At 40.2% G+C, this 26872-nt stretch overlaps 1 protein-coding gene across 4 annotated transcripts in view; it reads right to left on the reverse strand.

Annotated features, from left to right (window-relative positions):
- Window positions 1–2664: 2664 nt before the first annotated feature.
- DNM1L (dynamin 1 like) overlaps window positions 2665–26872 on the reverse strand; it is a 42771-nt gene continuing 18563 nt past the window's right edge. For 2 of the 4 annotated variants that reach the window (XM_064155762.1, XM_064155761.1), the window contains 16 exons: window positions 26442–26513; window positions 25813–25899; window positions 24895–25057; window positions 24185–24305; window positions 23450–23581; window positions 22987–23193; window positions 22489–22609; window positions 20445–20600; window positions 20247–20336; window positions 18017–18109; window positions 15985–16041; window positions 14612–14689; window positions 12349–12516; window positions 12090–12199; window positions 8084–8243; window positions 2665–6757 (listed from right to left, as the gene is read on the reverse strand). In XM_064155762.1, coding sequence (XP_064011832.1) covers window positions 6701–6757; window positions 8084–8243; window positions 12090–12199; window positions 12349–12516; window positions 14612–14689; window positions 15985–16041; window positions 18017–18109; window positions 20247–20336; window positions 20445–20600; window positions 22489–22609; window positions 22987–23193; window positions 23450–23581; window positions 24185–24305; window positions 24895–25057; window positions 25813–25899; window positions 26442–26513 — 1872 coding nt within the window. In that variant the 3' untranslated portion in view covers window positions 2665–6700. The remainder of the gene's footprint in view (window positions 6758–8083; window positions 8244–12089; window positions 12200–12348; window positions 12517–14611; window positions 14690–15984; window positions 16042–18016; window positions 18110–20246; window positions 20337–20444; window positions 20601–22488; window positions 22610–22986; window positions 23194–23449; window positions 23582–24184; window positions 24306–24894; window positions 25058–25812; window positions 25900–26441; window positions 26514–26872) is intronic. The other 2 variants (XM_064155765.1, XM_064155763.1) reach the window with 1 other exon arrangement.

Here is a 26872-nt window from a genome sequence, read left to right on the forward strand (position 1 = left end):
GAAACGTTTTTGAGGACAAGCAACTTTTCAGCCTAAAATGGCAGATACAAGGCGAGCATTTGAGGTTATTGGTAAAGGAAAGGTCCTAGCTCCAAATCTCTTTTTCCAAAGTGTGAGGTTGTTGTGGAGGGGAAATTAATTGATGTGAGGTGATATTTTCCCCAAATTAATATTATTGATTCTACTATTCAGAACTCTGGCCACCCCCAACCACTGATTTTAATAATATTTTGGTTCTTACACAGTCATGAAAACAGTCTCTGGATACTAACTAGATCTACTAATAACCAGCAAAATATGTAAACATTAATCATAGAATCATAGAATCAACCAGGTTGGAAGAGACCTCCAAGATCAGCCAGTCCAACCTTATCCCCCAGACCTATTCAGTCATCTAGACCATGGCACTAAGTGCCTCATCCAGGCTTTGCTTCAACACCTCCAGGGATAGTGACTCCACCACCTCCCTGGACAGCCCATTCCAATGCCAATCACTCTCTCTGCCAACAACTTCCTCCTAACATCCAGCCTATACTTCCCCCAGCACAACTTGAGACTGTGTCCCCTTGTTCTATTGCTGGTTGCCTGGGAGAAGAGGCCAACCCCCACCTGGCTACAGCCTCCCAGACCAGGAAGCAGATACAAGTATTTTTGCGGCTGTGTAATTTTTTGGCCACAAATTGCAGATACAGAGTGAGCATTCGAGGTTATAAGCTAAATGAAGGGGCCTAGCTCTACATCTGCTTCTCCAAAGTGTGAGGCTCCTGGAGCTGGTCAGAATGATGCCTTGAGTTCCAGTGACAGCTGGAAGCAAATATGAGCAGTTTTGAGGCTGAGCAATTTTGAGGCAAAAAAATGCCAATAGAAGGAGAGCATTTGAGGTTATAGGCTACAGGAAAGGGCCTACCACGAAATTCCTTTTTCCACAGAGTGAGGTTCCTGGAGATGGTCAGAGTGATGCCTGGAGTTCAGGCCTAGCACTTTCCTTGCAGGCGCTGGAAGCAGATATAAGCATTTTTGAGGCTGACCATTTTTTTTGGCCACAAATTGCAGATACAGGGCTGTTGGGGTTTGAGCAGAACTAAAAAGAGCAGGCAGAGTAACTGAACAGACTTAGGTCATTTGGATAAGGAGGCACAGCTGCAGGAAAGTGGCCCTGGGAGGCTGGCAGAGAAGCTGCTATCTGTAGCTCAGCTGTGTGAGGAGCCAGACTGGTCAGCCCTGGGAACAAGCAGTGTTGTGGCTAGAGTTGCTGCAAAGGGGGATTAAGGGGGTCAGTTGGTCAGGGCTGCCTCTGTGTGTGTGGACAGCCCATTCCTGCCTGTGTAAGTGTATCAAAAGTACATGCTCCTCTACCAAACTCCACTACATGGGTATCAGGCTTAGCTTCAGTAAATGCATTGACCATTATGCATCACGCTGGTGTAAACCTGGTGTCTCTCCCTCTCCTGCACGGCCTAGAAGAGAGGCCAACTCGACACAGGGCAAATATTGGAGGTTATAAAGGAAAAGAAGGGGCCTAGCTGCAAACCTCCTTTTCCAAGGTGTGAAGTTCCTGGAGAGGGTTACAACGATGCTTAGAGTTCAGGGCTAGCACTTCTCTTGCAGGCACTGGAAGCTGATAGAAGCTTCTTACCGGTTATGTGTGGAGGCATGTCACATAATGGTTTTCCAGGCTTAATGTGGGATTTACAGAGCAAATGCACTTTGTGAAACATAAAAGTACAGACCCTTTCAAAGCTTAAGGCAGCCTGATGGATCCCTTTTGTCTTCTGTGAGCCTAGTGTGACTTATGGGTTACATTCTGCAAATTACATGGATGCAGAGGTGGAGGAGGGGAGGAGACCTCCTTGCTCTCTACAACCACCTGAGGTTGGTGCTGGCCTCTTATCACAGGTAATTCACAATAGAACATGAGGGAATAGCTTCAAACTGCAACAGGGTAGGTTTAACTGGACATTAGGAAAACATTTTTCAGAGTAGTCAGGCATTGGAAGAGGCTGCCCAGGGAAGTGGTGGAATTACCATTCCTGGCTGTGTTTAAAAGCCATTTAGATGTGGTGCTTGGGGATATGATTTAGGAGTGAGCATTGTAGAGTAGGGTTAACGGTTGCACTACATGATCTCAGGGTTTTTTCCCAACCTGAATGATGTCACCATGATGAGAAATGTCTATGCTGATCTCTGTTACATAAAGGAAAGCAAGAAGTAGTTGAGTTATTCCTACCTTTGGAAAAGAAAGAAAAAAAGCTCAGCATGCCCTCTTAGCTCGTTACTTTGCTTAAGCGTCAGTAATGATCAGCACTGTCCTAGACAAAGCATATGAAGGGAAAACCGCAACTTAGATGTGAAAAGGGCAGAAGGGAAGGGCAAGTTAAGTTCATCTACTTAATACAGCTGCCTTGTTCCTTAAATTGCATTACAGCAAAAGATGCACCAGTACACACCCATGTTAGCCCCCAGAAAAACACAACAGATCAGATTTAACAGCTGCTTTCTAGCTGTAAGAAATAAATTCTTAGGAGAAGAGTCAAATTTCAAGTCTGGTCTCTCTCATGTCTTTATTCCTTTATCTCCAAGTGGTGCAGATACAAATCTATCCAGAGTTTTTTATTAGCAGGTTTTTTTTGGTGGTTTCTTTTTTCCCAGAATCATTAGTACTCATTTTAATCAAGTGGTAAAATGATTTTATTGGTTTTTACAAATCCAAAATAAAAAAAGATAAATAAATTATTTGCATACACAAAGTTTTTAATAAGATCCATACAACTCCCAAGAAATTTAGTTGCATTTCCTTTTGACTGACACTTGGCAATCCAAACCTTACCCTGACTTTCCAAAGAAGCAGCTAGACGCAAACGGTACCTTTTTGTGACTCTACAAGGTATCACATCTGAGTGCTTGAACACCCAGGGAGAGGATTGAGGATGACTGAAAAACTAAGCATTCTTCCTTAGCCTCTGGTCTCATTTCTGGTATCCCTCAAACGGCAGGTTCAGGTAATCAGAGACACTGCTTGTTCAAATGTAAACAACTAGTAACTAATAGTAAAGTGTACAAATGTGGGATTTGGAAATGCAAGGAAAAAAGACATAATTTAGGTCAGATATTAAAAGAACAAGCCAAAACATTTTTATAGCATCAACAGACAGCAAAAACCACGGGACTTGAATTTAACATTATTGTGGCAGCCAGTCCTGAAGAAGTAAAGAATGAAAGACTATGCAGCAAGAAAACTAGGAGGGAACTATTGGTGTGTGATAGCACCTTCAGTAGTTTAGTGTCACCGGGCATAAAACCACATCAGGTGGTCTACCTTCTCAGAAACTTTGTCGTAGCAACCATCTACCTGTCTACCTCAAAGCACAGTTATCTGGCAACACGTTAAAAAGCAGATGCATCTGAGATCTACGGAAAACACCAGTCAGCACTTGCACTCATAGATAAAGGATTGAACCGTGGAGAAGAAAACAGTCAAGGTAATTCAGTTCAAGCTACCAACAATGGCACAACAGACCAACAAGTTGTTTCCCTTGCTGTATGTGGTAAAACAAAGGCTTCAGTTCACATCTTTCAAAAAGTCAATCTTCCATAAAGCACAGGGTAAAGGCAAGTTACATATAAGTGATGTTATGCTTACCTCAGAATGGAGTTTGAAGCACAGACACTCCTCCTTACCCAACCATTCCACTAAGTGAAAATTGAAGCTTCCTACTAAACAACCTGAGCAATTTACTGACAAACTCTGTTTGCATGGGGATACTCTTTTATTTACAGTAGTACCACACACAGGTCAGGTATTAATGTCAGACATTTACTAATCTAAACTTAGCTACAGTGGCTTTTCTCCCTGATGGTTGTGTTTCACTGGATGGGAAGTTTGAGTTCTTTTAAGTTAGCTAATATTTGTGCATTGATGACAGAGAAGTGTTTCAAGTTAGGTAGACCAGAAGACAGTTGCGAACCATCAAGTCTAATCTGGGAAGTTTTCAGTTGCCACCTTCATTAGGCTTTTTTTTCCATAGTTTCCCCATAATTTCTTTTGGTGGTGGCAGTAACTATAGCTTCTAAAGTATTTTAATTCAATTTCAGAGAACAGATTGGTTAAAAACCACCAGCAGCCTGTTTACATTATTACACAGAGAGGAAGTAACAATGTAGAACTGCATTGAGGGCAAGTGCAAACATACCTAAGGCTGTACAAATACAGGCATAGTATTACGTTGTAAGACCACATACAGCCTTCCACCTGAACTACAAGTCAGTTCAGAACTTGATTTCTGGGATAGTTATGTATTATCTGTTTATTTCATAACAAGGACTGTTACAGCACGGACTTTTGAAGACTTGCATTGAGGATTACAAATCAAGTTCACTTCTTGGCACTCAAAACATTACCAAATTAAGAGTTCTTGTAAAACTTAAAAAAAAAAGTCAGAACATTTAAAAGATGAAATTAACACTGGAAATGTCATGTTGATGTTACAGAGCCACTTCTCACTTGCAGGAATTCCTTAAAGAAATGGAATTTATTTTAATGCAGCATCATAAAACTTAACAAGTCAGAATATTTCTCCACAAGAGCGTGTGTGACTTTTGGGAGTTAAAGCTTAGGTAGCAGTTCACTTATGGACGGCTCTGCTGCGCTGCTAATGTGGTTACTGGATGTCGGAAGCAAAAGGGAGAGCGGTGTCAATTAAGTTCTAAACAGAAATGTAATGACTTGGGCAAAATGTAGAAGCTTTCACTGTTCACAAAGATTTGATTTTGAAAAGTGGCTTGCACCAAAACTTCACTACACGTTTCTTAAATCTGAGAACCACCGTCCTTAGATACAAAGCAAGCTGTTAAAATGACTTCTGCTGTATTCACTACATGTAACACACACATTGTGACATTTTAGGCTGCTTATGACTACAGAATACATTTCTGTATTCTGCAAGAATTATCTGAGGTCATGCACAGAAGTATCCAGAAGTTGCATCTGCCAGACTTAACTCCTTGGGCTTGTTATATTGGTGCCAAACGAGATTACCACGAGAAACATTTTTGAACAGCACTTCTTGTGAAATGAAGGCTTCATTTTTAGAATTTCCAGTCTTTAGCAGCTTGCCAAAAAGAATTCCATTTCTGTTAACTGATGAAAAGGGGAAGGAAGTGAAGATGGTAATAAACCCTTCACTGTATTGGCCCAATATTGTAAAAACAAACCATGGATATTAAATGCAGTGTCCTCCTATTTTTCATGCACGTTGTGTTAAAGCTGTAAAACATGAGCAACACCACAATAAACATTTTTACTTTATACAAAGAAGTGAATCTGCTTGAAAAGTACATGCAAGTGTGCTGGCTGGAGTTTAGAGAAGCTTTTATTCATAGAAATGAAAATGTTTGCTTTTTAAAGGCTAGTGTGATCAATATTTATCTGTATGAATTATAATCAGAATAACTCAACAATTCCCTAGTTTTAGGATTGTCCTAAAAAAACCCCAAACAAAACCCAAAAGAACCCCAAACAAACAAACATCAACCAAAAGAACCCCAAACAAACAAACACCAACCAAAAGGACCCCAAACAAACAACAACCAAAAGAACCCAAAACAAACCCCAACCAAAAGAACCCCAAACAAACAAACAACAAACCAAAAGAACCCCAAACAAAAACAGCCAACAAAGAAATAAAAAAAGCTACTTACAGCACAGTAAAATTTCCTCAAAAGTGACTGCAGTTTCTGCCATAAATATTCCAACCCCACAGACTTTGTTTCATACTGTCATACATTCCAAACTATGGAAGAGGTTCTGGGGATCCCTTTCTCCCTGGCCAACATAAGCTGTTCTTCAAATAAACACTTACTATCCTGTAACAGGTTTGAAAGCTGTTTTTATTTTTCAGTTCTGCCAGAACAAATTTACTGTCAGATGGTCCAAGGGCTTGGTCCCAGGGGGAAGGATGGGGAAGGTGTTTTTGTACCCGATTATATTCCCCAACATTGATACACAAGCTCCAGTGCACATGAATAACTTTGCACCCACTTTTTAGTAGGCTGTTGTTGTTCACTAGCTCCAGGCTACTTCTCCCGACATGGTACTTCACTAAATGAAGTTCAAAGTTTTGTCTGCAGTCTTCAGTATGTTGGGGGGAAACCCTAGGGACACACATACATAGTAATACGTAGACATCTCTACTGTGCTATAAAATCGATACCTCCATCTGTCATAGTGCATGCAGGATAATTCATGAAAGAAAATACTCGGTGCTCTCTTCTCTTCACAGTATTTAAACTCCTATTGTAAAAAGCAGCTTGAAACTATGCCACAAGACTACACTGTCCATCTTGACCACAGGCAACCTGTTTAGCAAGTCAGGCACTGGAACTTTAATGTTTTTTTTTACCCAAGTTCAAATAAGACTGTCACTGAGACTGTCGACTTGGTCTGCTTTAATTTGCACCAGAAAGCTGGTAAAGAAACATTTAGAGCAGTTTATGATAGAGATTAAATATGACTAATTTTGCAAAATACAGCATATTTTTCTGTCTGCAGATGAAACCAACTGTCTTTACATGAGCAGATTTACACAGTTGCAGTACACAGATAAGAGTTCATAAATAAAAGTTCTACTCCGTATACCATGCCTAGCGATTTTCAAGTCAGTGTAACCTCCGAAGCACATAAACAGTGTGGTTGGTACAGCCTTCACCACAGATGTGTCTCACGAATCTCTGCAATGATCTGACTGGCTCGCTGCAGGGCCTGCACACAGAGACACAAAAGCTTAAGTTATTTCAGTTCTCCAAAGAGATTTCACAAAGAGGTAACAGAGTCAGGCTAGGAAATGCGATGTTAAAAATCAAATTTAAGCTGATGACTTACATTATGAAATGAGCAACAACATTGACAATTCCTCCAAACAAGATTAGGCAAGTGGAAAACAAGGAAAAGGTAATGGCAACACTTAGCACAGGTGTGACTGAATCATTTCTCTAGATGGTAAGAATTAACAATTGAAAACTGAACGTCCAGTTAGAAGCAAAAAGAGGGCATTGTTTTGAGCAGCTTCTACATATGTGTTCTCAGTAACATCCATGTTTGTCTTAGCCTTTGAAAATTATAAGTACAAAATGTTTTTTCACCACACACAGTTTTGTTGCTTTAAACCCTCCTCAGAATAAAAGGGAAACTGTGCCTATTTTGTAGCATTTTAAGCATTCTGATGCGTTCATTACAATCTAGACTGCTAAACTTTAAAGAACACAGTACCAGCTAATAAGCTAATATGAAATTTAAGGTATTGCTCCTAGCTTGGGAAAATCTAAGCTGTGAGTTTGGCCCTTTAAAGTCTGCAGTTGCAGAGACTTCACAGACAGTTGCCCTCATTCAAAGGTTGATCATAAAATAACAAAAATTAAACTTGCTGCAGGTGGTCTCAGACAAGCAGTATGTGAGGATATCAAATCTCTCAAACACACACTGTCTGACCAGACTGTGTCTGACCACCTCTTGCTACTTCTTTAGTGAGCTGCAGAGGGACTCCTTCCTATGCGGTTCAACCCAAAGCAGCATATTTCTGCTGCAACTGTAGCCAACTACACCACACAACTGAAAATGAAAACAATTAAAGAGTTCTTCAACTCAGAGATGTCAAAATTGCACTGCCACACAGATGTATGTGGGGGTCATAGTAAGTGGGTCCCAGCATTCCCACAATTATGAGATTCATTAGGCTCTGGATGGTGCATATCACAAGATCACATATACATGAATGATACTTAAAACATGGTATGCTTAATCCCCCAAAGAGAGCTGCTGAATGGTAAAAGTTAAATAACAGCAAATTACTAAGCCCAAATATATATAACATCCAGATGAAAGCTTCTGCTTTACACCAAAATACAGTTTGAGTCCCCTCTTTGCAAGCACTCAATCTACATGTTTTAATTCCTCTGGCAGAGAGAAGCAATACAGTGGCATACTCTAAAAAAGCAGCAAAGAAAAAGGAAAGGGAAGTCTTCCAGAAGTCTTATCTATATGGTTCAAATTTAATTAACCATCCCCGTGAGGTCCTGATCTTTTTGATACCTTTAGCATGTCAGCTGCCTCTTTTCTGCGCTGTGCCATGTCCTCGGACTCCGTCAGAAGGTCATCCAGCAACAAGGATTTATACAGCTGTCCTACCAGCTCACTCTGAAGTGTGTCTTTCACGTGATTCACCAGAAAATGCATCACTGCCTTTGGCACACTGCAAGCACACGAAGGTTGTTTCTTCAGAAAGAATTATCCAAAACCAGGTCTGCTCTAGACTGAGGAACACACAGTGTGAACAAGTGGCTACACACAATCTTGGCTCAAACTAGCAGGAACTCACCACTATCATAGATAAAAACTTTATCAAATAAATGTCAGACTCTTTTCAGTGGTACCCAGTGATAGGACAAGGAATAACAGATATAAGCTGGAACACAGGAGGCTCCCCTTCAGCATGAGGAGCAACTTCTTTATTGTGAGGGTGACAGAACACTGGAACAGGCTGCCCAGAGAGATTGTGGAGCTGTCTTCTCTGCAGACGTTCAAAATCTGTCTGGATGTGTTCCAGTGTGATCTGCCCTAGGTGATCCTGCTTTGGCAGGGGGCTGGACTCAATTTTTGGAGATCCCTGCCAACCTGTAACAGCGTGTCCTGTGATTTCCAGCTCTGTGTCAGGCTAAAACACCTGAAAGAAACCACTGTCTTAGCTAATTTCCATGCTGCTAAGCTTCCTGAAAAAAAATCCAAATATTGAATCTAGCTGAATTTGATTTTCTTTAGGACTTAAGATGTGTAGCAGTACTCTTCTGGGGAAAAAAAAAAGGGCAAAATATTTCTATGAGCACCGTCAGAATCAAATCATCATACTAACACAGTGCCAAACACTAAGGATATAAACACAGGATCAAAACCTGAATTAGTGCACCTGGATTAGTTCACCAGAGGGACAGTAACTGACACTAAAAGTACTGATGGTTGTTCCCAACAGTGAGATAAAACATGTTAGTTTAGATAACCTTGGTGGTGTCGTTCCTGGCAGCAGTATTTTGCAACTAGTACCATCTCATTATGTAGTGCCCCAGATCTAAATCACAGTAGAACAGGAGTGTTTTGCTCATTCCGAGTGCTGCAGTTGTCACTCAAGAATTAGCTTCACAAGGACCATGCAAGCCTAAAGACCCAGACTCAAGAGCAACCAAGATCCATCAACATATTTGAGCTTTTGGAATCATACTCCCAGTCTGGCTAGAAATTTTTCCACTACGTTCTGCTGCTTTATGGGTCTTTACTAGACAGCTGTGGGAAGAATTCTGGAAAATCACTACAAGCCTGTACTAGCACTCAAGTAATTCAATTTGCATTCTCAAGTGAATAAATCCATTGCAAGTTCTACCAAAAAAAAGGGCTTAAGAAAAAAGCCTAGAATATTTAAGAAGTCACTTGGCTAGGAGTGGCAGCAAGCCAAAAGTCATGTTCAAAGCTGCATGGGTGTCATCCAAACCATCCAGGTTAGAGCTTGACTCAGGTCTGCAAGTATTGATCTGAAATGGACGTGATGAGTACCCACCTTCAAGAAGGATTTGCTCAAACCATTTCTGAATTAGGTGAAGAGCTCCTAATATAGCAAATTTGTAACGCTTGATAGAGCTTGTCTTTGTTTCAGTTATAAATGCATATTTACTGCAGAGAACATCAAGGGCTTGTTTAGAATACACAAGGAGGCAACACTGCTAGCACCAACACTGCAGCAATATGCAGGTAAACAAAGCGATTCCCTGCCATGAAACACTGCAAATTATATTGAGGAGATTATTATTTTACTAAATAAACCAAAACTCTTATGATCTTACTGACTTACTCTAAAACAGGGTTTCCAGATTCCCCTATTTCTCCCCAGATTTCCCATATGTATAAAAAAACCAGATCTTTCCACCAAAACTTAATCAGAGTTGTACACCATCACTACAAAAGCATAAATTGAAGGCATTTCCATAATTACATAGCAGCAGAAACACCACTTTTACAGTATTTCCATTCTTAGAGCTGTGTGCTAGGGAAATTAGCTGCAGTAGTTCCTATTCAACCTTCCCTTCTGAAATAACTGGACAGTAAAGCTAAGTTCTGTAAGGGCTATGCAGCACTTAAGAGTTCATTCTAATTATCTGCTGCAAATCAGCCACCTGAATTGCAGTGTTGTCCAGAAAAGCAGGCAACTCCCAAATAATTAAACTTTTTACTTCATATAACAGAACTCAAACCATTATAAACAATCAATGGTTCTCTAAGCTTCCTAATTCTGTAAAGGGTCAGGTTTTACTGCTGCTGCCCCTTCTAATTAATAGGAACAAAAAATCTTCTTTTCTCTCTGTCTACAACCATAAGCACATATGAGTTATCTCAGTTGGAAAAGACCACTACGGCTATTAAACTATGTCCTGAAGTGTTACAACTACACATTTTTTGAACCCCTCCAGGGATACTGACTCTACTACCACCTCCCTGGCCAGCCTATTTCAATACCTGACCACCCTTTCAGTAAAGAAATTTTACCTGATATTCAACCTGAATCTCCCCTGATGAAACTTAAGGCCATGTCCCCTTGTTATATCACTTGATACTAGGAAGAAAAGACCAACACCCACCTCACTACAACCTCTTCTCAGGGAATTGTGGAGAGCAATGAGAATCATAGAATCAACCAGGTTGGAAGAGACCTCCAACATCATCCAGTCCAACCTAGCACCCAGCCCTACCCTGTCAACTAGACCATGGCACTAAGTGCCTCAGCCAGGCTTTTCTTCAACACCTCCAAGGATGGGGACTCCACCACCTCCCTGGGCAGCCCATTCCAATGCCAATCACTCTCTCTGACAACAACTTCCTCTTAGTATCAAGCCCATACCTCCCCCAGCGCAAGTTGAGACTGTGTCCCCTTGTTCTGTTGCTGCTTGCCTGGCAGAAGAGACCAACCCCACCTGGCTACAGCCTCCCTTCAGGTAGTTGCAGACAGCAATGAGCTCTGCCCTGAGCCTCCTCTTCTGCAGGCTGCACACCCCCAGCTCCCTCAGCCTCTCCTCACAGGGCTGTGCTCCAGGCCCCTCACCAGCTTTGTTATCTTTTGCTGGACATATTCCAGCACCTCAACATCTCTCTTGAATTGAGGGGCCCAGAACTGGACACAGTACTCAAGCTGTGGCCTGACCAGTGCTGAGTACAAGGGAAGAATAACCTCCCTCGTCCTACTGGCCACACTGTTCCTGATCCAGGCCAGGATGCCATTGGCTCTCTTGGCCACTTGGACACACTGCTGCCTCATCTTCAGCTACTATCTACCAGTACCCCCAGGTCCCTTTCTTCCTGGCTGCTCTCAGCCACTCTGTCCCCAGCCTATAGTGCTGCTTGGGGTTGTTGTGGCCAAGTGCACAACCCTGCACCTGGCCTTGTTCAGTCTCATGCCACTGGCCTCTGCCCACCCATCCAGCCTGTCTAGGTCCCTCTGCAGGGCTCTCCTACCTTCCAACAGATCAACACCTGCTCCTAGCTTGGTGTCATCTCCCTTCAGCCTTCTCTCCTTCACACTAAACAATCTCCTTTCCCTCAGCTGCTCCTCATGTGACTTGTTCTTCAGACCCTTCAACTGCCTTTCTCTGGACATGCTCCAGCAGCTCAGTGTCTCTCCTGTAGTGAGGTGCCCAAAACTGAACACACCATTTGAGCTGAGATCTCACCAGTGCCAAGTCCAGGAGCATAATCACTGCCCTACTCCTGCTAGTTGCACTATTTCTGATCCAGATTAGGATGTTGTTGGTTGCCTTGGCCACCTGAGCACATTGCTGGGCCATTTTCACCCGGCTGTCAACCAGCACAGCACCCTCAAGTCTTTACTACCAGACAGCTTTCCATCCAGTCTGCCCCAAGCCTGTAGCTTTGCATGGGGTCATTGTGACCCAAGTGCAGGGCCTGGCAAAGTAACATGATGAAATAACCAGATTACACACATGACTCTTGAGATATTACAACATTTGCATGGCTTAAACATTTCTAGGAAGTTTTGGTTTACCTGTCCTGAATGTTCTTCCTGACAATAAGGAAGTAAGACTTAATGAGTCGTTCAATCACTTCACAATCTCGTTGCTCACGGGCAGAAAGTTTGCGTGCAACAGGTACAGGCTATGTGAAAAAATAAAAACCTCAGTTTACCAATTCTGCTCATTTGCATAAGTAAATAAAACTGCAGTCTAAAATAATCCCTGGAATTCAGATGTTTTATATCCTGAGCCTAAGCTACAAAGAGGCAGTATTTTTCTTTGTTGACTCACCACATCTAGTAGGTTTACAGCGTGTCCTTTTTGAGGACTAGCAGGTAGGGCTGCAGTTGGCTTGGATTTCTCTTCTGCTGATACTTCTTCCACTTTTGAAGGTTTCAGCATTCCTCTCCAGTTGCCTGTTCCAGGCTCCTGAGGTGCATCTCCTACTCCTGGAGCAGCCTGTACATACAGAACAATGAACACTAGAATTAGAACTTGGACACTGCAAAGCAGCATCTAATCAAATCTAATCTCTTGAGCATAGGTAAGACTCACTACAAATGAGATTTTCATATATATATATTCACTTCATTCTGTTTTACACATTCCACACCTTTGCTTTCTCTCTGTTGCCTGACACAAAGTACCACCAAAATGAAAGCTTTTAAAATTTATATTCTTCCTAATAATGTTATGGAAATGCCTCACACTGGGAAACTCCCTGGCATTTTAAAGGTCAAAAATCACTTCTGAAATATTGAATGGTCTTCTTTAACCATTTGCCTTTCACTACACACCCCTGGATCAATACAGTCCACATTATCAGGATCATCTTTTGAAAATCACCACAGCTCTTTGAATTAAAATATGAACTGAATTTTCTTACAATAGCAGTTAAAAAGTATGCACAGTTATGCTGCTGGGTACCACAGCTATGAACATATTTGTGCTGCCAGACCTTGAATTACAGAAGGTTTCTTTTGTAACAAATCAAACCCAAAAATTTCTATCCTCTGGTAGTGAAGACCAGGGTTTCTAAGCAAATTCCATTTTCTCCTAAGAAAGAGCCACAACACCCAACTCTTAAGCATTAGGACAAAAGAAATATTAGTATCCACTACATGTTAAATTAGTATTTAAAAAATCCCAAACAGTTTAGTTTGATGAGTAAGAGTGCTGGTTGTTATTTCTTTATCTTTTCATAAGCCTAGTATCTGTTCTACTTACTACTGTGCTTTAAAACTTTATTGCTCTTTGAAAAGCATTCAAGGCTCAGAACTACTGCTACTACTCATCTTATTTTGGATCTATAAGGCAATAAGATAAATTCATCTCCTGTGCTCATCTTGAGTCTGAAAAAAAGAGTGAGAACCAAAGCCTGGCAAATAGATCACCAAGAGCTGCATTCTTGGAGGAAACCCAGCTAACTCTGCACAGCAGACATTTTGTTACAGTTGCACGACTCTTCAGGAGCACTGTAAAAAATACTTAGTAAGAATACAAATTGACCTCTGCTACTAAGAGAGACCTGTCAATGAGCAAAGCTGCACTATGTTATTTCTAACTGCCAGACAGCTGTTCCCAATGGCAATAAACCCAATGCCACTCTCCTCTGGTATGACTGTGGAGCCTTCTCTGTCTTCACAGAAGTTTCAGAAAACAAAATGATGTTCTTTAACAAGACTGTTGAGTATGTACCACCTAATAAATGACCAGTTTTGTGGGAAACAAATGACACAATTTATCAGTTTCTTGCAATAAAAACATCCTCACAGTGGCTCTCAATTTATCTGACAAAAATAGTCAAAAGTGCACTAAACTGGATTTTGGCTTTAACTATTTTGTTCTGGACAGTAATGGCAGCTTTGCAGTAGAAGCTGAATGTGGATATGCAAAGAAGCACAAAGCCTGAGTCCTCTTGGTACTCCCAATACACAAACTTGTGGCTACATGTATTTTCTGACTCCAAGTAAAAGCAATTAGCAGAAAAGTCTACAGTAATGAGCTGCTATCTTAATATTAGAGACAGCACACCTAACTTGTAAAGCACCACTGCAGAACACATTTCACAAATGAAAGTAAACCAGGTATTGAACAATTGTGTGAAACAACCAAAAGGAGGTTCAGTCTGAGCAAATACTATATAGATTCCCTGCAGAAAGCAGGAAACTCACTTTTTTTTTTTACCTTATCTTCTGTCCTCCTCCTTTAACTGTCAACACATTAAAAACATGCAGTTTAACAACCATGCTGAACACTTGATTACAACAGTGTTGCACCAATCAGTCTACTGACTACAGTTTGAAACGAATTACGCTGCATACCTGCACCGCAATACATTGCAGGCCGAGAGTTCAAAGAGCAGTGATTCCACCTCAAATGGCTCATCATTACCTGCCACTGCACATACTAATATCAGTGATGCCAAGAAGTCTATGCTCTGTAGAGCATACTGTGTCAGTGACAGAGCACTCAGGACAAACTGCTTTCCATACAATCCGTGTACCACAACAGAAATGCGCATGCAGTGCTTATAGGAAAAATCAAGACAGACCTTGCCATCAGCCTCAGCAGAAGCAGCAGTGACAGTCTCCTGGGAAGCAGGTGCCAATGCACCTGGAGCTTTAGTAGACTAAGGAAAGTAAAAAAAAATGCAGGGAGGAGAAAAAAAAAAATTCAACTGAAGACCACCAAATCTACCTGGCAGATTTCATACACTTTTACCTACTAGTACCTTTGAAAATCCAGAAAAGAAAATACTTCAAATTTGCAAGCAAAACAGTAACAGAAGCAGGAAAAAAAAAAAAAAAAGCATCTCCAAGACAATTAGGAGAAGTTTGACTTATCTGCCTTTAATTTCATTTAAGCTCCTACACAGAGAGTATAAATCACAGAATCATAAAATCAACCAGATTGGAAGAGACCTGCAAGATCATCCAGTCCAGTCTATCACCCAACCCTGTCCAGTCAACTAGACCATGGCACTAAGTGCCTCATCCAGGCTTTAATGTGAAGTCAATAAAAAGAAGGATCAAAAAGCCCTACAAGCAGTCCCTGGATAGCTACCTTAAATTCTGAATTTATGCATGATCTGGCTTCTATGGATTAAAGGCACTAATATTAGATTGATTCTGGGACTCCATCTCACTTTTTAAGCTAAAAAAACTTTATGAACAGATTTCTATTGACTGTAGTAACTACTGTTACAACATATGAGGAGTTTAAACTAAACTCTTTATATCTGGATTCTAAATACTTCACCTAGTGTTAAACACCTGACTTTGTAAAATTCCAGCTGATTGTCAGACCATTCATTTCTACAACCAGGCAGTGTTTTCCATGGCACTTGCTTCTTCCACCGCTGAATTTACTTGTCAAGGAACTAATTCCAAATCCTGGTAATACGAAGCAAGCTCCAGAGACAGAATACATGACTGGATTATGATGATCAACTGAAAACACCCCCTCCATCATCATCATCATCATCTCCCAAAGAAATTAAGTCTTCAATAAATTGCAATTTTAAGAGTTCCTTAAAGAAAAAGAATAACCCAAGCCCAGCCACCAAGTTACTCTGTTGGCACATGGAATACTTTAAATCACTTGCTCATTTTTTTAAATTGGTATGTCACAGCTATAAATTTAACCTCTAATTCCTGCAGGCATTTCGAGTACTAAGTGTAACACTAAATTTATAGGCAAGTCTTCAGAAATCCCAGATCTAAACTTGCCCAAGACTGCATCTTTGGAAGAAGAAAGATGTTCCACTTCTATCTTATGAAATTCAAATTAAAAAAAATCAGTATCTGGGAGCTCCCAAGACTGTTAGTAGGGTAATAAATCAAAGTTTCTAATACTTAGATAAGATCAATAGTGAATGCATTCAACTTTCATCAAATAAATAAACAAGAAGCAGCATTTACTTACCTTGTCTCGTGACACAGCAGAAGGCAATTCCCTGGCTAATCTGTTACGTCTTTGTTCCTTTAAAAACAACCCAGCAAGATCTCAATTATGTATTACTCCATATCAACACACATGCAAGGTTTATATTTTACAGATGACTTACATTTTAGAGACAGATACTTGTAATGCCATTTCATCCAGTGTCATGTGGTCATATTAATACCCAAATAATTGAAGTTTTCATTGATTAAAACTACCTCAATTACAGTATCACAGTATCACAGTATCATCAGGGTTGGAAGAGACTTCACAGATCATCAAGTCCAACCCTTTACCACAGAGCTCAAGGCTAGACCATGGCACCAAGTGCCACATCCAACCTTGCCTTGAACAGCCTCAGGGATGGCGACTCCACCACCTCCCCGGGCAGCCCATTCCAGTGTCCAATGACTCTCTCAGGGAAGAACTTTCTCCTCACCTCCAGCCTAAATCTCCCCTGGTGCAGCCTGAGGCTGTGTCCTCTTGTTCTGGTGCTGGCCACCTGAGAGAAGACAGCAACCTCCTCCTGGCCACAACCACCCTTCAGGTAGTTGTAGACAGCAATAAGGTCTCCCCTGAGCCTCCTCTTCTCCAGGCTAACCAATCCCAGCTCCCTCAGCCTCTCCTCGTAGGGCTTCTGCTCAAGGCCTCTCCCCAGCCTCGTCGCCCTTCTCTGGACACGCTCAAGCATTTCGATGTCAAAAGTAAATTCTTAATATGCTTTTGTAAAACTCTTTGCAATACATTTAATAATCAAAACCAAGATCTTTAAAAGATCTAAACTACACAGCTTGGCTCAGCACAGATACCCTACAGCCTTCATATTACACTTGAAACATTCAAAGTAATCTAAAAGAATTTGATTCTATGGCCAACAGGATTAACTATGATTAGCCTAAAAGGAAGGAGGCAGAATTCATTGTACAGGAAAACAGAATTTGAAGCAATCAAGAGAATCAAAGATCTGATTTTTCTTGAAGTTATCAGTTGACTGTCCACTGAGTAAGGAAGTTTTATGAGCTTTGCTTCTGCAAACATTTCGATGTTCAGGAAAATGTTGGGAAATAACTAGTTTAAGTAACATGTAATAATACAATAATCTCACGTTCAAATTCTCAAAGTCCTAAGTTTTGTAGTCACAGCAGTTTGCACACACAGAGTTTCTGAACTAGACCGAAGAGCAGTGTACAAAGGCAAATTCAACTGTATACCCAGTCAATAGAATATTTATGGAGAGGAGAAAGTAAAAGGTTAAAGAGCAGAAAAGATAACGTTTGAAAAAAGAACACTGCTGTGAAAGAATGCATTGGTTAAGCAAGAGGAACACAGGAGTATTAGCAAGCTCTTAAATGTGTGAAGTACTGACTGCTACAAAATCAGATTGCAAGAAACAATTGAGCAGATCAGTTGTAGAACAGCTGCTTCTACAGGATGACAACAGCACAAGGATTATCAAAGCAGGGCCTGAAAAATCACTGAAACTGTAGAAGGCCTATGAGAGATTGATGGAGAAGACTTAGGGAGACTGAAGCATGGTAACATGGATTCAAGAACAATGTTGAAAGGAAGCAGAAATTAGAACCTGATAGAAGAAACAATACTTTTATTATACTTTGATGAGTGAGGGGAATGTGATAGCTATTGATACATTGATCATGAAACAAAATGCAGTTACTCCAACATTAAAGAGTATTTCACAACTATCTATTTAAAGCTTTCCTTCCAAAATTTTTCTTTAATAGCCAGTACTCAGGTGCCCATCTGATATTCCAGACAGAAATATAGGCAGAATTGTTTTCAGTGAAGTATCAACTGCTGCTTCTCAATGGAATAGGAAATACAAATCTAAAAATCACTAGATCAAAAAAGTATATGCTCATCACATTGTTATACTTCCAAATGCAGAACCAGGACTGAATGAAAGGAATTCAAAGACTTTTTTTTATTTTACCAATTATTTTGGCTCCTGATTAAAGGAGTCAAAAAACTTCTTAAAGATAATGTAATTTCTTACCTCTATGTTGTTATTCATTAAACCACAGGCATCGGCAAAGTCTGGATGTTTGGTATTGATATAAGCTAACTCAATGGCCACTAGATTATGAACCTGCAATTCAATATTATTCACAGTTCAGTACTTCAGTGAGTAAATCTAATCCTAGTGAAGAGCAATCACATACAATGCTAGAAAGCATAGTCTAACTATCTATAACAGAAGATTGTCCTTTGCTACTTGAAAGACATTAAAGTTCTGTTCTGGAAGACAAGAAGCAAATGCTCTTGTTCGCTCCAGTAACACTGAGATCTACAGCCAGTTTGGATGTTACATCAGTTGAACTTGTTAGCTTCATCAAGCTAAGCCACTCTCCAACAATAAACACACAAAACTCAGCAATTTCCTGAGTGTAAATGGTGAAGTGAGCTATATAGTCCACCTTCATCCAAAACCCTCATACAGCATCTGAACTAGTGAGATGGCTCATTTATAGTTAGCACACAGAATCATAGAATGTCAGTGGCTGGAAGGGACCTTGAAAGATCATCTGGTCCAGCCTCCCTGCCAGAGCAGGTTCACCTAGAGCAGATCACACAAGAATGCATCCAGACAGTTCTTGAATATCTCCAGAGAGGGAGACTCCACAACCTCCCTGGGCAGATGGTTCCAGTGCTCTGTCACCCACATAGGGAAAAAATTCTTCCTCAGGCTCACATGGAACCTCCTATGCCTCAGCTTTCTCCCATTGCCCCTTGTCCTGTCACTGGGCATCACCAAGAAGAGGCTGGCTCCATCCTCCAGGCACTCAACTCTTACATACTTATAAACATTAATCAGGTCACCCTTTAGTCTCCTCCCCTCCAACCTAAAAAGCCCCAGCTCCCTCAGTCTCTCCTCATAAGGAAGATGCTCAACTTCCTTAATCATTTTTGCGTGTCTGCAGAATAGTTTTTGCATTTCACACTAAACATGCTCAGATTCAATAACTGAAACACATTGTTTCCTCCCTAATAAGCAGCTTAAAATAGACTATTAAAACATATTGACTCAGAGCTATAAGTTGGATTTTCAGTTCTCACTGGGTAAAGGGCATCCCAAGCAAAGCAAACCTTTTGTGTTGATTTAATTTCTGAAATACACAGAGTAAATTAATTTTCATCACTGCATCCCAAACAGCTTCCCTTTACATGGGAGGGAAATATCTGTGTATGAGAAAGACTAGGAAATGTCAAATCAGGCAGGTTTTCCTCACCTCTTCAGTTTTTATGTAGCAATCTTCTAATACAGAAGTCTTAAACTCTGTAGATATTAAATACCTAGGTATTTATAGAATCATAGAATCAACCAGGTTGGAAGAGACCTCCAAGATCATCCAGTCCAACCTAGCACCCAGCCCTATCCAGTCAACTAGACCATGGCACTAAGTGCCTCATCCAGGCTTTGCTTGAAGACCTCCAGGGACAGTGCCTCCACCACCTCCCTGGGCAGCCCATTCCAATGCCAATCACTCTCTCTGTGAAGAACTTCTTCCTAATATCCAGCCTATACCTACCCTGGCACAACTTGAGACTGTGTCCCCTTGTTCTATTGCTGGTTGCCTGGGAGAAGAGGCCACCCCCCACCTGGCTACAATGTCCCTTCAGGTAGTTGTAGACAGTAATAAGATCACCCCTGAGCCTCCTCTTCTCCAGGCTAAACAGGCCCAGATCCCTCAGCCTCTCCTCATAGGATTTGTGTTCCAGGCCCCTCACCAGCTTTGTTGCCCTTCTCTGGACATGTTCCAGCACCTCAACATCTCTCTTGAATTGAGGGGCCCAGAACTGGACACAGTACTCAAGGTGTGGCCTGAGCAGTGCTGAGTACAGGGGAAGAATAACCTCCCTTGTCCTGCTGGCCACACTGTTCCTGATGCAGGCCAGGATGCCATTGGCTCTCTTGGCCACCTGGGCACACTGCTGGCTCATCTTCAGCTTACTGTCTATCAGTACCCCCAGGTCCCTTTCCTCCTGGCTGCTCTCCAGCCACTCTGTCCCCAGCCTGTAGTGCTGCTTGGGGTTGTTGTGGGCAAAGTGCAGAACCCTGCACTTGGCCTTGTTAAATCTCATCCCATTGGCCTCTGCCCACCCATCCAGCCTGTCCCCTGATGAATTGGATTCCTGACATTACTGAGCAAACAGAAGCATCGAGAAAGACACCAGAAAACAGACACTTTTTCTAGCATAATTCTTTTAGACAAAAAAGAAATTACCATTTCATTTGTGACAGGAAGTCTTCTACGCAGAAGACAGGTTACTACTTCAACTATGGCATCGTGCAATTTAGGAAATCTCAGTAATTCCTGAAAAAAAGAATAATTCATTGATGAGGTTTTCCAGATTTTTTTAAGGAAAAAGGTGGGAGAAAAGTCCAGTAATTACTAATGTAATTCTAAAGCATGGATTTTTACCTGTGTACTGTAATTACTACAATGCTGGATAATCCTCTGCATTTCTTCATGAACCAGCTCCACGCAGCGCAAGCTGGGTTCTTCTAAACGTTTGATTTGCCTTTTCACCAGTAATTCAAATGAAACTTCAGGAACAAACAAGGCAGGACGAGGACCCTAGTTTAGAAGGAAGGAAAAAAACTGCTAAATTGTGGATGGAAATAATGCTCAGTTTTAAGAATCACAGAATCAACCAGGTTGGAAGAGACCTCCAAGATCAGCTCCAAGATAACGCACAAGAAAACTGCAGGGCTTCATCATCTTCTTGCAAAGAGAAGAGAGGAGGTAGAAGAATGAGGAAAGGAAGCAGCCACTGCTACCAGGGATAACACTGGATTATGCCAGTTTAATATGGTCTTGAAACTTTTAAGATCAAAGAATCAACCATGTTGGAAGAGACCTCCAAGATCATCCACTCCAACCTACCAACCAGCCCTATCCAGTCAACCAGACCATGGCACTAAGTGCCTCAGCCAGGCTTTTCTTGAACATCTCTATGGATGGTGACTCCACCACCTCCTTGGCCACCCCATTCCAATGGCAAATCACTCTCGCTGGGAACAACTTCCTCCTAACATCCAGCCTAGACCTCCTCCAGCACAACTTGAGGCTGTATCCCCTTGTTCTATTGCTGGTTCCCTGGGAGAAGAGTCCAACCTCAATCTGGCTACGACCTCCCTTCAGGTAGTTGTAGACAGCAATGAGGTCACCCCTGAGCCTTTTCTTCTCCAGGCTAAACAACCCCAAAAAAAGAAAAAATGTAGTATTACCTGATGAAGCCTAGAATAAATCAGGTCACAAAAGAACATTCAGAATAAGTCTTAAGACTCTTTAAGAGTGAAATATATTACAAGAATATTAAAAAATAAAAGCTATACAAGATAAAGTCTGTATCAAATAATGAGCAACCAGTTTCCTTATAAAGTGTTTGAAGATTTCTACTTACTAATGTCACTCTAGGGTTAGTATTGTGAACAATTTCTTTCAGTTTTGTGGATCCAATTTTAAATGAAATTTATCAGAAAGGCAAGACATTCTCTTCCTAACTTCAGAAAGAGAAGCTACCATTACTGATTTCACAGTCCTGCACATACAATTCGTACTGTAAGGTAGGTGGGGTGTTTGTTAAGTATAATGCAATGTCACTGATTTGAACACAATTTCATTTATGACCATACACACCCATGCTTAGCTATACACAAAATGTTTAACCTGAAATTTCCTTTTTTTCTTGTTTTTAAATTAACTTCAGAAACACAAAAATGTTACATATCACATAAAGCCAAGACATCTCTCCTGTTGCTAAGTGCTGTTACCTTTACAGAAGGACAAGAGCACAGAGAATGATCACTGCTGCAGAGTACCTAACGTGTTCCAAGTAATTACTGACCATGAAGAAATGTGACAGTCTATACTCAACAGAACACAGTGCAAAAGCAGACTGACATGTCTGACATCCAAAATCAAGTTCTAGTCTATAAACTGCAAAATTCAGAAGTGAATTTCACCTGCTCATTTGTAGCAATACCAATCATCACAAGAAACCAAACTGGTCAGTGAACACTAAACCATTAAAGAGCTGTGTTCCTTATACAGAATTAAATATCCAAGTATTTCCTAGCCCACACATCTCAGAAAGTCTTCATAGTTTAACAGAAGTATTTAATGCAAAATAAATGCAGAGGCAGTCTCCCATCACCATTTCTGTAACATATAATAGCTCCAGCAAACTGTTGCCAAAGCTGAGCTTTATTTCAGGCTACAAATAACAGTAATGAAATGCAAGCATTCACCTTAAACTTATCCATGTACAATAATGGCTGTAAATTTGGATATTGACATTTTTTCTACTTAAAATACCAAAATGTAGGGCTCTGTTTCTTCATATTAACTCATTCAACTGAGAGCACTAATACACAGGACTGAAAGAGCACACATTTGTTGAAACTTTATGTTCAAATCCAACACATAGCAGCGACACTTAGAAGTGTGGAAGAATACTCACAGTAGCATTTCTAATGGCAGTCAAAATATCAATAGTATTAAGGCCACCCAGTGGGTCAACAGATTCTAAAGTTCTTCCAAAGGTCTCATGAAAAATGTAGCAGATTCTGGCTCCACCACACCTGAAAGAATAAAACAACAGCTGAAGTAGTAAGCAAGGAAAAAAGCTCTCATTGCAAGCATCTTTTAGGTATTTGGATTCAAACATTTTTGAGTTTGTTGTGCTCAAGTGCAGTAGTATTGCCAAGTAAAGTGAAAAAGCTCTCATTGCAAGCATCTTTTAGGTATTTGGATTCAAACATTTTTGAGTTTGTTGTGCTCAAGTGCAGTAGTACTGTTAAGTAAAGTGAAAAAGCTCTCATTGCAAGCATCTTTTAGGTATTTGGATTCAAACATTTTTGAGTTTGTTGTGCTCAAGTGCTGCCAAGTAAAGTCAGCAAAGGCCACTGTGTCAATCTAACTGTTCACTCAATATTCTAGAAAGCCATTCGATACTCACAGCTCTGAAGTCTCTATGTATTTTGCTGTTCCTTCAATGGTGTTACAATATTCTGTGGCAAATTTGGTAATAAGCTGCAACAAGGTGGCACTTTTGTCCTCAACCGGCTCTCCATAGCTGTTTAGTAAAGACTGGTACTGAGCAGCTAAAACATTGATTCTGGTTTTCAGTTCTGGCAAACAATCCCTGATATGATGCATCAGTAGTCTAAAACCAGAAAACAATGTCTCATGAGAAGGGTGGAAGTTTCAGCTTTTTTATCTCCATCAAAACAGAGAAGAAACAGAAAAATAATCACCTCCATTTACTTAGGAGAGAGACAGTAAGTTCAGAAAGTGATTTTGGAACCAACCAGAGACAGGGAAGGTAAAAATACATGTTTACACTTACTTCTAAGACACCAATATATATCTTAGTATCTTTAAAAGCACAGACTTCTTTTATTTTACATAACATGTAATACCTGTTCAGTGTTCTAGCAAGATACTTGGTTCCATTGCGATTGGCTAGGGAAGGATACTTCTTTTGAAGAAAACCGTACTCATCACGAATGGAATCAGCTACACTCTTCTTATTGTTAATATCCAACTGGCTCCTGAAGGGCAGAGTTACACAGATGTAAAAACAAAAAAGATACACCTCTGCTCTTCTGGTCAGGATATCTAACACTTGGCTCCTGCTTTACACACCTAACTTACCTTCTTTAGGCAATAAAGGATTTTATTTCTTTTTCCATGTAGCATAATCAACAAATTAGTATGAGTAGCAGCTATAAACAAACTAAGCAACACCTACTGAAACTACATGAGATTTAGCCTAGCTAATGAAAGAAGATAAAGCCAGCAGTACTACTGCCACATGCAGTTAGCACTAATACATACAAGATCTGTACTGCATCAGTGCTAATGTGAACAGTTGACCAGAAGCATCCCTCAAGCTACAAAAAAAAAAGGAACAACAGCAGAAAGAAGTGACACTACAGTTGTTTTAGTAGTGTCTCCACTCCTTTTCAAAATAGCAAGTGGCTGAGTGGAAGAAGAGAGAGGCTTTTCAGAAGTGAGCAATGAGCTTCTCACTTGCTTATTCAGAAGTGTATTTCAACATCGAGCCACTGTACTCTTTAAAACTATATTCAAAGCAAAAGCTTTACTTCCTATTAATACAGTTTGAAAAAGAGCATCAATGTGCCCAGACAGACCTGTTCACTACTCCAATGATGCCAAGTTTGACTGGAATCACTCTTCCCAAGAGTACATCCATAGCATCAGTGCCAGCATCCATGAGATCTAGCTTTGTGATAACAGCAAGGGTTCTTCGACCTACCAAAAGGAAAATTCACTCTCAGAGATGTTTTGTCTTGATCAGAGTAGCTAAAACTCATAATTCAAATAGTTCCTCATACAGCAGCATATATTTTAATTATATAAACCAGCAAAGACTGAATTCCAGCAAGAATGTGTGGTATTAGTCTAGCTTGAACCCTTTATTAACAAGAGTATAATAAAGTGTCTGGCAGGTATTGTTCACCACACAGATCTTGTTAAAGAAAATGGTTTAAGTACCATGCAGTTTGAAATTAGAGTCATTACTGCCTACAACAGTTGTGTTCAGGACCCAAAGATCTACTGATTTCCCTGAGGTACTGGTTTATTTTTTAGACTAAAAAAGTACAAGTTAGAGAGTCCACCTACTTTAGTAATTCAAGTTCTCACTGTATACCATTGCCCCCGCAACATGAGTTGCTGCTCCAGACATTTAAAGTTGAGAGTTTTGAGAAGTGATTCAAAAGTCACAGCTGATTGTTTTTACAGGAGTAAATTAAAAAGGAAAAGGTCTGCTGCCTTGAGCCAGAACAATTTAACTGAGAAGACTGCCAGAAGAGGTCCTCCCTCAAGATGGCCTGCTTACCATCTGGATCCACCTCCCGTGCAATTTTAAGTGCTTCTGAAGTGGCCATGTCTGTGTTAGCAGCTGTGACCGCCAGAATAATTGAATTTGGGTTACTGATGAATTGAAGGATTAGCTCTCTTATCTGAAGTTCAATGTCCTTAGGCTGATCACCAACAGGCACCTTGAGAAAGAAAAATGGTCAAAAGTGAGTACTTACACCTGTGTGACACCACTCATTCAACATCCATAGCTACACCACAATATAAAGTTTACCAGTCCTTTACTTCACCTACTCACAAACAAACAGGTGTTACGGTTTTGACAATGAAAGGGAGTATCTTGAATGATATGAAAATCAAGACCACTACTATAGAAGTATGAATTGAGTTTATTTGATGCAGCTGTCAAAAAAAATTGATATCCAAGAACCACCTGCACAGCTGGCAGAGTGAAGTGTGTCTATGTGCACAGGCAGAGAAAGAAATCATCTTCATGCAACAGAAAATTATTTGCTATAAAAGCAGAACATTTCTGTTAGTGTACCCCACATAATACAACTTCTTATGCATAGCAACTTCTGGAGAAGCAATGGGGAAAACATTTGCAAACATTTCAACTACTCATTTGTCTGCAGGTACAACTCTGAAACTTCAAATGCTACCTCTTCTGTTAAAAAGATGATGCTGGCAACACAACACTTGAAATACCTCGGCTGTATAAATAAAGAAGAATTTAAGCAAATCTACTTCCTACAACAGCAAAGAGCATCAGAAACCCAGGTCTTAAAGAAGAGATGGTGACATCTCAAATTTATATAACTTGAGCAAAGCTGTTTTGTCTAACAATGCAAAATAATGCCAAGGAGTGAACATACACTACAAGTTTCAAATTACCCTGTTCATCCTTGAGTCAGAAGAACAGCATTCTGCATCTTACCTTTGTCATTCCAGGTAAATCCACGAGAGTCAGATTTACAACATTAGATGAAAAAATCTTAAGATGAATTGGTTCAGGACTGATCCCCTGGAAATATATTAATAATAAAAATATATTAGTGTTTTTTTTTAATGCACCTTTAGAAAAGCAAAAGTTGTAGTTTCATATAAGAAAAACTTTCATCGTAGACCTTACAATTACATAGAGAGGAAAAAAAAAGGCTGTTACTTCTGTCAAGCAACTCCTTTGCCTTTGGAAGTAGCCCAATTTTCCTCCTCAATATAATGCATAAAAGCTTTCATATTTTGGTGGTTATATAGATATGCAATAACAGAACAGTCACTTTTATGATCACTCAAAACCATGCATGTGGGAAAATAGAAGTAAGTTAAACCTGAAGGCTTTGTTTTTCTCCCACTATTATTATAGACCTTTTAAAGTAAAGCAACAGCAATTCTCTGCATTTTGTTTTTGCTGAAGTCATTTATCTCAAGATAAGAATCAGCCATACTGTGTTTCTCATTAGAACAGTTGAATGCTTTTTACTTCTAGCCACAAAAATTATTTAAGAAAGGTTTAAGCAGCAAAACAATCTATAGCAAGATAAAGATGGAGAATGCAACAGTTACCTTATTGTTTCCTGAAATTCTCTCTGTTTCATTTTCTATTTCTTGACGAATTTCATCAAAATCTGTATAGATCTGAAGGAGACAAGAAAAAAATGGTTTAAAAATCAAAGACAGCATCCACTTACCTAATTGCAAAACAATGTCCTCTTTTCCAAGACACTGAAAAACTCCATAACTAAGTATACATAACCAAGAATGACTATCAGTCACTAGTGCTAAAAATGACAGGAATTGTTATCTTGGTAATTAATCTGTTGATGAACACTGTGAGATGGCAGTTATTAGCATTTATTACCATATCAATGTCATACAAGGTATAATATAATGTTTACTTAAGTACAATTCAAACACTTAACTCCAATCTAGCTGCAAAGCTTTGAAATTAATAAGCAACATATAACTTGAAACTTCTCATTCTGAAGAGGATGAAG

This window comes from Pogoniulus pusillus, chromosome 15 (genome assembly GCF_015220805.1).
Source record: "Pogoniulus pusillus isolate bPogPus1 chromosome 15, bPogPus1.pri, whole genome shotgun sequence".
NCBI lineage: Eukaryota > Metazoa > Chordata > Aves > Piciformes > Lybiidae > Pogoniulus > Pogoniulus pusillus.